The 12,755-nt window shown below is 42.3% G+C and overlaps 1 protein-coding gene across 1 annotated transcript in view; it reads left to right on the top strand.

Moving 5' to 3' along the window:
* Positions 1-12,755, top strand: part of GUCY2C (guanylate cyclase 2C) — a 65,413-nt gene that overhangs the window by 34,415 nt on the left and 18,243 nt on the right. Inside the window, exons 13-19 of the mRNA XM_010858720.1 lie at positions 1,836-1,898; positions 2,506-2,577; positions 3,039-3,143; positions 5,796-5,882; positions 7,011-7,143; positions 10,044-10,181; positions 11,390-11,478. Coding sequence (XP_010857022.1) covers positions 1,836-1,898; positions 2,506-2,577; positions 3,039-3,143; positions 5,796-5,882; positions 7,011-7,143; positions 10,044-10,181; positions 11,390-11,478 — 687 coding nt within the window. The remainder of the gene's footprint in view (positions 1-1,835; positions 1,899-2,505; positions 2,578-3,038; positions 3,144-5,795; positions 5,883-7,010; positions 7,144-10,043; positions 10,182-11,389; positions 11,479-12,755) is intronic.

Raw genomic sequence — 12,755 nt, 5'->3', positions numbered from 1 at the left:
ACGGTCCCCGTCTCTGGTGTGACTCCAGTTTGGGCTCCCACCCACTTCTGCCCAGGTCCCACCACGGCTCCACCCCTCACAAGCCTCCCCCACCACCTTAGAACCCTGTACTACACTTTGTTCTTTTGAGTTAAGCCTAAAACATTGTGTTGCTATGTGTTTTATTAAAATGTAAATATACTCCTAAGAGTATAACTCATCTACCCCTTGTTGGATATGACAGAATTTTTATGAGTTAATTCATCATTAGCCACTCACCTGGCTAAGGAGGAGGTCTTTGGGACAAGTTGCCATGAGGAGGAAGGTTAGAAGTGATTCAGAGCATGGGGAGTCATTGTTATGCCGAGTTACAGACCAGCTGGGGAGCAGGCGACCAGGGATTAGCTGTAAGAAGAGGTTTACCAGTGCTGAGAATGAGACAGGACTGGAAGAAGACCCACAGGGATCGACCAGAGTCAGGAGAGGGGAAAATGCCACGTGACTGGACAGGCAATGGTTCGAGCTCTGGGTCAGGAAGCAAGAGTCAGGGGCGAGATCATGAAGAACGTATCCCAAGCTAGAATGGAGAGGGTCAGCAAACCAAGCAGCCAGAGGGAGAGATGTCGGCAAAGTTCGAGGGGAAGGCAGCAGACAGAAAATAATGATAAAGATGCAGAGGATTCATTTGAGGATAAAACACCTTTGCTTGTAAGAAAGTGTCACCACCTTGGTCTCATTTGATCCCGAAGTATCCCTGTAAGTTAGGATTGCCCAAATAAGGGACTGAGGTTCAAATGGTTTAAATGACACAATCAAGGCTTGAGAGGGTAAAAAGAACACTGGATGAGAAGTCACACTCAGGTTCCATACATTCTCGGGTGACACATGGTGCCATGTAACCCTTTGTACCTCACAAATAAAATGAGAAACAGGAGAAGGGGAGACAAGTGATGTTTATTAATCTGCGCTGTGCCAGGAGTCATGCATGGAATTGGATATTACTTATTTCACTCACATTTTCAAAATGTCCCTATGAGGTAACTTTTAACAAACAAAATACATCACAGGTTTTTATAAGAATTGAATGGAAAGATGCAATGGTTCATAATCTTTTTTGCCTTTCGAGTAGCAGACCAAGAGCCTCAAGGGTGTGTGAGTGTGTGTTTTGTGTTTCAGTCAATATTTAACTTCTTTTCAAATTAATTACTGGGATTTCCCTTATGGTCCTGGGGCTAAGACTCTGAGCTCCCAGTACAGGGGTCCCAGGTTCAATACCTGGCCAGAGAACTAGATCCCACAGGCCACGCCTAGAACTAGATCCCCCATGCTGCAACTAAGACCCAGCACCGCCAAATAAATGACTGGCTTCTGTTGACAAACCAGCTGATCTTGCAACTCCAGGCTGAACCCCGAGCTGATGTGGCTGCCTCCTTAAGCCCCAGCAAGGTGTCCTCACTTGCACTGCTACTTGGGCCTTGAGGCATGAGTTCACAACTCAGATGCCAAACATGATTCCCTGAGAGCATCTGTCCGTAGCTATAGGCAGTGGTTCCCAATAGTCTGGGAGGCTGGGCAGGAAGGAAGCAAAGGAAGTTCTGGCTGAAATAGGCTACGAGAAGAAGGGGGAGAAAACCGAGTTAAGTGTGCGGCTGGTGGATACTTGGAAGGAAGGTACCGTTGGAGGGGGGAGGGGAGCATGAGAGGGGACATAGGACAATTATAACAGTTTTTCTGAGCCTGCCTGGCATGCTGTGAACCAACTGCAGTAGACACAGGCAGTCTCTCTCAGCCTTTGACCGGCAGGTGGGGAGCCAAGACATGGAACCTCTGGAATAATTAGCTTGTTCTTGTGCCAGATTGATGATGACAAGAGGCGAGACACAATCCAGAGACTGCGACAGTGCAAATACGACAAAAAGGTGACTAGTCTCCTCTGCTTTTCTAAACAGCCAATCAGGGATACGTACGTGCTGGGCCTTCTGACTCGTTGTGGCCCCAGCTCTGATGTCAGCGGTGTGATGGCCGGGGTCCCAGGGCTGACCCAAGGGGTGCTGTTAGAGCCTTTCACAGGGCTGGGCAGGGCTCTGCTTCACCACTTACAATATTCTCAAGTCCTGGGTATACTGAAGAAAAAATAAAATTTTTAAGAGGGGGAGAGTGTAGGAAGGAAAAGGAAAAAGAATAGATTCAGAGCAGTCCAGGCAACCCTGTTTTGTATTTTGAATCACTGCGGTAGGGATGTGACAATCCCATAGCAGGGTTTTGTGTCTCCCCTCCTTCCTCCTTCCCTCCCTTCTTTCCTACCTTCCTTCCTCCTTTTTTCACTTAATCATTTTAAAGAAACATTCTCATATGAGCCTGCCACATCCCAGGCACTAGGCACCAGGGATATAAGCAGCAGTTAAAGAATGTTACTGCTTTCAAGAGCTTACAGTAGAGTGGGAAGATAGTCATGTGAGCAGATGATTATAACATGCATACAGCGGTCATCCTACACTATCTCCTTAATTCAATTGATCTTTGCAGCGAGTGATTCTAAAGGATCTCAAGCACAATGATGGCAACTTCACTGAGAAACAGAAGATAGAATTGAACAAGGTATGCTTACTTAAGACCTTTAAGTGAGAAATAACTTTACTCCGTTTTCCCCAAGCATTGAGGTCCCTGGTGGAGCAAGGTGTTATTAGGGAGTCCTGACAGAGAAGCCTGCAGACCAGGAATGGGTGACCATACTTCTTGTTGAAAATTCTCCCCCCAAATTTTGTCAAAGATGTTTGATGGTACAGAACATGCTGGCATATCCTAGAAAGTGGTCCTGACGTGATGGGAGAGTAGTCAAAGGTTTGTATCCAGGTCCTCTTGCTGACAAAAGAAAGGCCATGAAGTCAGATTAATGCCAAGTGCAGAAGGAGATGCACCGATGCTTCACTGTATCAAGAGCAGTAGTATATCTTCATAGAGATCTGAGACACAGCATGTTTTATTAGTATATTATTAGTTTTTAATCAGGTGCTCTTTTCTGGCTGAGCTGCTTTGTAAATGAGTGTGTTATGTCTTAGTTGCTTCAGATTGACTATTACAACCTAACCAAGTTCTACGGCACAGTGAAGCTTGATTCCACGATCTTTGGGGTGACTGAGTACTGCGAGAGAGGATCCCTCCGGGTAAGAAACCAGAATCATTTCCAATTTCCTAGCCAGCCAACCATGTGCAAAAAAAAAAAAAAAATGTGTAGTAGAAATTTTAAATGCTCACTCAGTGAAATAATAACAGCAGAGAGTTATCAGGAAAAATGTATGGGCCCATATACTTATCAAACGAGATCACTCAGATTTTGTCCATTTATTCCTATTATATCATTATAAGTGAAATGAAAGTCACTCAGTTGTGTCCAACTCTTTGGGACCCAGTGGACTGTAGCCTGCCAGGCTCCTCTGTCCATGGAATTCTCTAGGCCAGAATACTGGAGTGGGTAGCTGTTCCCTTCTCCAGGGGATCTTCCCAACCTAGGGATCGAACCCAGGACTCTCACATTGCAGGCGGATTCTTTACCAGCTGAGCTACCAGGGAAGCTCAAGAATACTAGAGTGGGTAGCCTGTCCCTTCTCCAGGGCATCTTCTTGACCCAGGAATTGAACTGGGGTCTCCTGCTTTGCAGGCGGATTCTTTACCAGCTGAGCTAACTAGCTAAAAAGTATTCAGGAGTGTAGACTTGAAAAAACAAAGAACAAATGTGGAAATGTGGAAAAGTGATTGCCTCTCCATTCATTTTATTTTACTTGCATATTTGCTTTTGTATTAAGAGAAAACTGGATGGTTATTAGGAAAAAAATGTAGATTTAAAAATGTATGTATGGCATAAACTCAAATGTATCCTTAAGGGAAAAAAATCATAGCCCTAAATGCTGTTCTCTCTTTTAAAAACTAATCTAAATATGACTATGGCCTAAAGGAAAGGAAACCACAATTCAATTATTATAAAACTGATAAAATTTTAAAGTGCATTCTTGAGTTGTTTATTTTTTAAAAACTACAAAATGTACAAGCCTCTTATACTTCTAATTAAATCTTTAAAGCAAGCATAAAAATAAAATGAAAATAAAAAATAAAGCTATGAAAAAGATGCTTTCAATTATGAAAGAATATATCATGACTATTAAATTATAAAGTCTAAAAAAGGGAAAAATTTCAGAAACAATATAATTATGAAAACTTGACTCAAGTAAAAACTTAAGGACGTCAATAACGGTAGAAAACATTAACATTTCCGTTACAAAGAAAACCAGATTCAGTTTAATTTTTCTAAACTTAATGAATAATTCTCATTGTCTATATAAACACTGTTCTAACGTTAAAGAAAAACATGAACATCTTCTAAATTCATTTAACATTCAACAAGGCTAGCATAAAGTTGATACTAAAATGTGATTAAAGACTAATGTCATTTATCAATATAAATGGAAAAATTATAAACACAATACAGGTAACTCTAAGCCAAGTCATATATGAAAAGCATAATACAGTTAGATATGGTTAGTTCTATGAATGGAAAAAATATTACTCTAATGCATCATATCAAAAGGTCTTTGAAGAAAGGCTATATAAGATCATTTTAATTGGTGCTGAAATTGGTGCTGAAAATGTTCATTTAAATTGCTGCTGATACAATAAAACAAACACACATCCCTAATAATAATAATTTCAAGTCTCTCAAAATTAGAAATACTTTCTATATGAGGGCTAGACCATATCTGAATCATTTGGTTTCAACGTGACAAAATATTTAGATACACCAGTAAGTGAAGATTATCACAGAGGACATTTTCATAAGGAGAAGAGATAAACAAATAAACAAAAGCCATATATCAGGTGCTAAGGGAAGAGTCTGTCTGCTTATAACTCCCCTCCCTTAAACTGCCTGGTTACCCACTGCTGCAGCAACCTCATCTGAAACAACAATGACTTTGGGCCCTTTTTTGGAAATTACTGGTACAGTACCTAAGTTAAAACTGGGCTTTTTCCCCAGACAAGAAACTGTTGTTAGGTTTTCAGTTAGGGTCCTGCTTACAGTTTTACTGTGAACAATTAGCTTAGTTTAAATACCCTGCATCTTGATACAACCATCACCATGTTAATACTATGAGTTCAAAACTCTAGGTCATAGTTAATGCAGAAATTCAAGAGCTCTGTCTTAATGACAGAGGACTTAATAAACGGACGGAACACTTAGAGCTATTAAACCAATTGATGCAATTGGTCTTCTAAGTAAAAATGAAATCCTGCCTAAGGGATTTTCTGATAGCAATTCCTTGTTGGAAAATACTAGTGTAATTTTGATGATACAGAGCCTGCAACCCAGGCACTTGTGAATCAGGCTCACCAGCCTACTCTCCTGGCAGGTACCTGCTCATTCCTTTACCGCTCTCTGGTGAAGAACCAGGATTTGGGATCTGTGGGCATCTCGTGCTCATCTCCTTGTGATAAAGAACCACCCAGTGTTTCTTAGAGAGAAAAGAAACATATGTTCAAGAAAACCAGGAGAATGGAGTTCCAGCTTGTTCCTGAGCCCAAGAATTCATGATTAGAAGATCATTATTGGAACTTCCCTGGTGGTCCACTAGTTAATACTTCACGCTTCTACCACAGCGGGCATGAGTTCAGTCCCTGGTTGGGCAACTAAGATCCCACATGCCTTGGGATGTGATCAAAATGTTAAAAAATAAAAAACAAAAGAAGATCATTATTTGCCTGTAAGAATCTCTCCACAGTGGTATCCTTTAGACGACTCATCTTCCTTTTCTTTTTCTCCTGCTCAGGAAGTTTTAAATGACACAATTTCTTACCCTGATGGTACATTCATGGACTGGGAGTTTAAGATCTCTGTCTTGTATGACATTGCTAAGGTAAGAGACCCACAGACACGAAAGATATTTATGAAAGTTAAATCTGGAAAACAGACCTAGCCAGGTATCGCATAGGTTTCTTCATCTGTAAAATGATAATGAAAGAGTGCCTGTGTCATGGGGTTTTTGTGAAGATTTTACGAAACAACACATGGGCTTTGTATAAGGCCTGACAAGCAAGTACTCAATATATATACTGACTTATTATTTTTATTATTAAATTCTTTCTACACTGAGTTGCAGGCACACACTTTCATAGATTTGCTGGAAGTAAAAAAAAAAAAAAAATCACATAAAGTTTCAGGGAAGATAACTGAATCTTCACCTTAATGTAAGAGAAAATATAAGGGCAGGCATTCGTCTTGCATGAGGTAATAAAAGATTTGGACATGTATATTTCCTAGACATGCTATGAAAAGGAAGTGGATACCAGTAACTAGGGCCCCATTCAACAATGAAGAAAAACCAGTCCCAGGAGTGAGGTATCTGATACAGTCTTAAATCATCTGAAAGACACATAGCATCGGAATCAGCTGGGGAAGAAAACGTAGTACTATATGTTATTTGCCTCAGTTCACTCCCAGGACCAAGGCTGAACACTAGTGTCTGCAGTACCACCACCTCTGGCCGCCAGGGGGAGACACAACAGCCAAAAAAGAACTTCTTTCAAAACTGAATGAAAAATTGTTTCAAAATAGATTGAAAGTAATTAGATTTTAAGAAATAATCTAACCTAACCTCTCCCTTCAGGAAGGCAAAGCCTTATTATTCATATTATTTTCATATTCATATTGAGGTAGCAGAGAACCAGAGACATACCCAAGGTCACAGACTGAATAAGTGGTAAGCAAAAACACTTTAAAAAAAAAAAAAAGGATCAATCTTTGCTTCATATTGTCTGCAGCTACTTAACCAGAGTCTTTAGACCTTCAAAACTGTATGCAGTACTTAGGCAAATATTAGGGCTTTAACAGTATTTTATAAAGTTAATGGAGTTAAATTTAAAACTCGACGGTGATTCTGTCCACATGTCGAAATGATTTCACCAAGCCATCTCTTTCCTGAAAAGGACAGAGCAGCTGAGCAGTGTCATATCTCTTTGTTTTCCTGTCATCTGAAAAACTACAGGGAATGTCATATCTGCACTCCAGTAAGACAGAAGTCCATGGCCGTCTGAAATCGACCAACTGCGTGGTGGACAGTAGAATGGTGGTGAAGATCACCGATTTTGGCTGCAATTCCATTTTGCCTCCAAGAAAAGGTCTGTCATGAATGAAATTTTCACTAGTTTCCCACTTAAACGCTTTTCTTTTTTAATTTTTGCAAAAGTCCATGTAAAGTGTTCAGGAAATGGTGATACTGACCAGAAAAAACACTTCCGTAACAGGCAGTAGCTGGCTCATTTCCCAGCATTACCCCATTCTCATGTTCAGCGTGTGCTTGTCAAGTTGAACAGATCTCCTCTGTGGGTTTCCTTCATCTGTGTGTCCCTTGATTTAAGGGAGAAAGCATGAAGGAGTTATTGGCTTGTGGAGGCAGGACTGTGTGGAAAAATACAGAAAGTTAGAGCCATAGGAGACCTCAGAAATCCCCTTATTGAACCCTCCTCTTTTATAGAAGACAGAACTAAAGTTCAGAAAGGCTAAGAGAATTGCCCAAAAAAGTAGAGTATAAGACTGAAGACCCCTTTCCAAATTCTAGACATCATTCATTTATCTGTGATAATGATAAGAAATGATGATGCTTAGAAAAAAGTCTTATCGGTAAAATATATTCTTATTTATCCCTTTCAGGAGTGGTGATGGGGGTCAAAAAAAACTATTTGTAAAGTATCAAGGGCTTTTCATGTTGAACGTTTGCCGTCCTTTATTAGAGCTCAGGGTTAAACAGCCTTAGAGGGCTAGGACTCATATATGCCTCAAAATACCACTAAATTCCTCAAAAACTAAATTCTACCTCTAATCCTATTTTTGCACTCCTTTTAGTTTTCCATAATAGACAAAAAATTACAATCCTGCACCCACTTCTTTAGCTATGTCAGGGATGCTAAGACATTGGACTAAATCCAGTTAGTGCTTACTGAGAACCTGCCGTGTGCCCAGGTTCATCGTGGAGTGAGCAAAGCCCCTTCGTGAAATGACTCACCAGGACACAAAATCAGATGACTTGCAGATCCCAGCCTACCCTCCTGAACATCCAGTTATATGAGCCTATCTGTGAGGTCGGTTACCTGAAATCTTAGCATAAGTAAATTTACTTCCCTCTCCTACAAGCCCAACCATTAGGATCCATTTTTAATGAATCACAAGCCACATCAATTCACAAGACATAAATCTGAAAAGGCAGTGAACACGTGGATGGAAAGCCAAATGAGGAAAGTGTGCTTTATCATAAGCATCTCACTATACCTAAACACATGAATCTGTTGATTTATTTAATTGAAACTACTTAAGGTAGAAATCTTAAGAAGTCTACAGGGAGCTAGGTGATCCTGGAAAACTCCCAAGGGATGTTGGAGAATAATTAATTGTATGCCCCCATTATTAAAAATAAGATATGTAATGGGGGGTCCCAAACCCAAGTGGCTGTAGGAGCCAGACACAGGAGTGCTTCACTCTTGAAATAAACTTGATGCGAAGCACTAGTAATAGCTTGCATGCTAGCAAAATGTGAGTAAACCGATGCTTTTTTTAAAAAAGAATACCACAGAAACCAAAGAAAGCGCATCTGTGTAATAGCTGACCTCGTGGCTGCTACTGTATCACATCTGGAAACTATCAGTGACTGTCTCTCTGTTTAAGTGTGCTGTCTTTATTTTCTTTTAGTAAAAATACTGTTGTGGGTTGCCATTCACTTCTCCAGGGGATCTTTCCTACCCAGGGATTGAGCCCATGTCTCCTGCACTGCAGGCAGATTTGTTACCATCTGAGCTACCTGGAAAGCCCATTATTTCCTTTTAGTAACTATACATATATGGTGATCCCCTGGTGGCTCAGTCAGTAAAGAATTCACCTGCAATGCAGGAGGGGTTCGACCCCCTGAAGAAGGGAATGGCTACCCACTCCAGTATTCTTGGCTGGAGAATCCCATGGACAGAGGAGCCTGGTGGGCTACAGTCCACTACATTGCAAAAGGGTCAGACGTGACTTAGGGACTAAGCCACCACCACCAAACATATATATAGTAAATACATTTATATTTACTAAAAGAAACATGTTTTATATTACATAAAATTTGTAAGTATATATTTATTAAATATTTATATATATGTAGTGTTTTATATGGAGAAGGCAATGGCACCCCACTCCAGTACTCTTGCCTGGAAAACCCCATGGATGGAGGAGCCTGGTGGGCTGCAGTCCATGGGGTCGCTAAGAGTTGGACACGACTGAGTGACTTCACTTTCACGCATTGGAGAAGGAAATGGCAACCCACTCCAGTGTTCTTGCCTGGAGAATCCCAGGGACGGGGGAGCCTGGTGGGCTGCCGTCTATGGGGTCGCACAGAGTCGGACATGACTGAAGCGACTTAGCAGCAGCAGCAGCAGCAGCAGTGTTTTATATGGGCTTCCCAGGTGGCTTAGTGATAAAGAATCTGCCTGCAATGCAAGAGACCTGGGTTTGATTTCTGGGTCAGGAAGATCCCCTGGACAAGGAAATGGCAACCCACGCCGGTATTCTTGCCTGGGAGAGCCCATAGACAGAGGAGCCTGGTGGGCAGCAGTCCATGGCGTCACAAAGAGTCAGATATGACTGAGTGACTGAGCATGCACACAATGTTTTATATTACATTAAATATATAATTTTAAAATATTTATAAAGGCTTTCATAGTTTTATGCTGCATGTTCCATAAACTATTGAATCCTCGGCCTCTTACATTCTACTGAATTCACCCCGCAAATATTTACTGGGCACTCCCTGTACCCTAGGCGCTGTTCTAGGTAGACCTTGAGGGTTTTCAGGACTATGACCCAGGCAGTTTTAGGGAAGGCATTCCGTGTTTCCTCACCCAGATCCTGGCATTACCTAGTCAGCTTGGAAGGCAAGTGTGTATTCTGCCCCCATCACCAGCATTAGTGTGGTGGAGGGACTTAAAAGCGCGTCGGGGATCTCTGGGCTACTCAACCCCTTAACGTCAAAGTCTCGATGCTGAACACACAGACTTGTGGACGGCCCCAGAGCATCTCCGCGTAGCCAGCGTTTCGCAGAAAGGAGACGTGTACAGCTACGGCATCATCGCCCAGGAGATCATCCAGCGAAGAGAAACCTTCTACACGCTCAGCTGTCGGGACCAGAAAGGTGAGGACCTTCTCTGGGAGCCAGCAGGAATTCTGTGACCACGTCTCAGTCCCCTTGTCAGCGAGAGCAGTGTCACTCCCGCGCTCCACACTGCACAGGGTGGTTGGAGGGATTCAGTGACGGTATGAATGTCAGAGGGCTCTGAAAAGCACAGGACAACACCCTACTGCCAGCCGCCACCACTCAGCAATACTGAATTAAAGAGCTGGGCCTTAAAATTTCCTGCTTTCCCTCTGATTCCGTTAAGAGATATGCATCTTTAACACCTGAACTAGATCACTAACAGGACCGCATACATCCTTGAGGTCTTACTGAGAGAGTATCTATAGTTTGTCACATGTCCTCTTGTGTGTATGTTGGGGGGTTTGTTGCTGTTGTTCAGTCGCTGTCGTGTCTAACTCTGTGACCCCCGTGGACTGCAGCATGCCGAGCTCTCCCCATCCTCCACTGTCTCCCAGAGTTTGCTCAAGTTCATGTCCATTGAGTCCGTGATGCTATCCATCTCATGTGTATATGTATGTGTGTGTGTGTGTTGGGGGGTAGCATAGTTTATCAAATTCTAGAAAGTTGATTTGGAGATTATACTGACTCCCCATGGAATATTAAACTTGACTATTCTTTTTTTAAACTTTGTATTTTGTATTGGAGTATAGCCGATTAACAATGTTGTGATAGTTTTAGGTGGACAGCGAAGTGACTAAGCCATCCACATACATGTATCCATTCTCTCCCAGACTCCCCTCCCATCCAGGCTGCCACATAACGTTGAGCAGAGTTCTCTGTGCTATACAGTAGGTCCTTGTTAGGGGGAAATGTTTCATTCCATTTATCCAATTCTCGATTCACTGAGTACTTACTGTGCACCAGCTCTTACCAGTATGGAGGATGAAGATAGCTGAAGGGTGTAGGGAGGACAGGCTAGCATCTCGGTCAGAGGAAACCTCCCTAAGACAGTGGTCTTTGAGTTAAGTTTTAAAAGGTCTGTAGCTTTAATTGAAGTACTCCCTGGGTGTAAGAGGGCCTAAGCCCCCTTCCCCTGGTGGCTCATCCATTCATTCACATCTGTTAGTTGAGTGCTAGCCTAGGCTCTGCCACACTCCCACCGGCTCCCCATCCAGGTCTGGGAACCCATTCAGTCTGAAGGCTGCTGCCTAAATTTCTTCACACTGCATTCTTTCTTGTAATTCGAATGGTTCTCGTCCCATCAGAGAAGATTTTCAGAGTGGAGAATTGCAATGGAGTGAAACCCTTCCGCCCCGATCTGTTCCTGGAAACAGCAGAGGAAAAAGAGCTGGAAGTGAGTATGTCTCCCACATGAGTTTCTTTGGGGTTGCAGCAGCAAAGGAGCACAGACTCGGTGGATGAACACCAAGGAAATGTATCCACTTATAGTTCTGCAGGCCAAAAGTCTGAAATGAGTTGTCAGAGGCCATGCCTCCTCCAGAGGCTCTACAGGAGAATCCATTCCTCACTTCTCCCAGGAGCTTCTGGTGGCTCTTGACATGCCTTGGCTTGTGGCCACAACACTCTAATCTCTGCCTCCAGGCCACATTCTCCATTTCTGTCTAATCTCTTTCTACTTCTCTCCTATATGAGGATACATGTGACTGTTGCTCTCATTTAGTTGCTAAGTCGTGTCCAGTTCTTTGTGACCCCATGGACTGCAGGACTCCAGGCTTCCCTGTCCTTCACTACTGTCTCCCAAAGTTTGCTGAAACTCATTCATGGCCATTGAGTCAGTGATGCGATCTAACCATCTCATCCTCTGCCACGCTCTTCTCCTTTTGTCCTCAATCTGTCCCAGAATCAGAGTCTTTTCCGATGAGCCGGCTCTTCACATCAGGTGGCCAAAGTACTGAAGTTTCAGTCCAGGGACTTCCCTGGTGGTTCAGTGTTTAAGACTACGTACTTCCAATGCAGGAGGCATGGTTCAGTCCCTTCTCAGGGAACTAAGATACCACATACCATGTAGCCAAAAAGGTTTAAAAAAATAAAATAAAATTGAATTTTTATTTTTTTAATTTAAATTTATTTTAATTGGAGGCTAATTACTTTCAATATTGTATTGGTTTTGCCATACATCAACATGAATCCACCACGGGTGTACACGTGTTCCCCATCCTGAACCCCCCTCCCACCTCCCTCCCCGTACCATCCCTCTGGGTCATCCCAGTGCGCCAGCCCCAAGCATCCTGTATCCTGCGTTGAACCTGGACTGGTGATTCATTTCTTATATGATATTATACATGTTTCAATGCCATTCTCCCAAATCATCCTCTCCCAGCGTCCAAAAGACTGTTCTATACATCTGTGTCTCTTTTGCTGTCACACATACAGGGTTATCGTTACGATCTTTCTAAATTACATATATATGCGTTAGTATACTGTATTGGTGTTTTTCTTACTGGCTTACTTCACTTTGTATAATAGGCTCCAGTTTCATCCACCTCATTAGAACTGATTCAAATGTATTCTTTTTAATGGTTGAATAATACTCCATTGTGTATATGTACCACAGCTTTCTTATCCATTCATCTGCTGATGGACATCTAGGTTGCTTCCATGTCCTGGCTA

Source organism: Bison bison, unplaced genomic scaffold, assembly GCF_000754665.1.
Source record: "Bison bison bison isolate TAMUID 2011002044 unplaced genomic scaffold, Bison_UMD1.0 scf7180017864390, whole genome shotgun sequence".
In the NCBI taxonomy this organism is placed as follows: Eukaryota; Metazoa; Chordata; class Mammalia; order Artiodactyla; family Bovidae; genus Bison; species Bison bison.
This window is presented reverse-complemented; position numbering and strand designations above follow the sequence as displayed.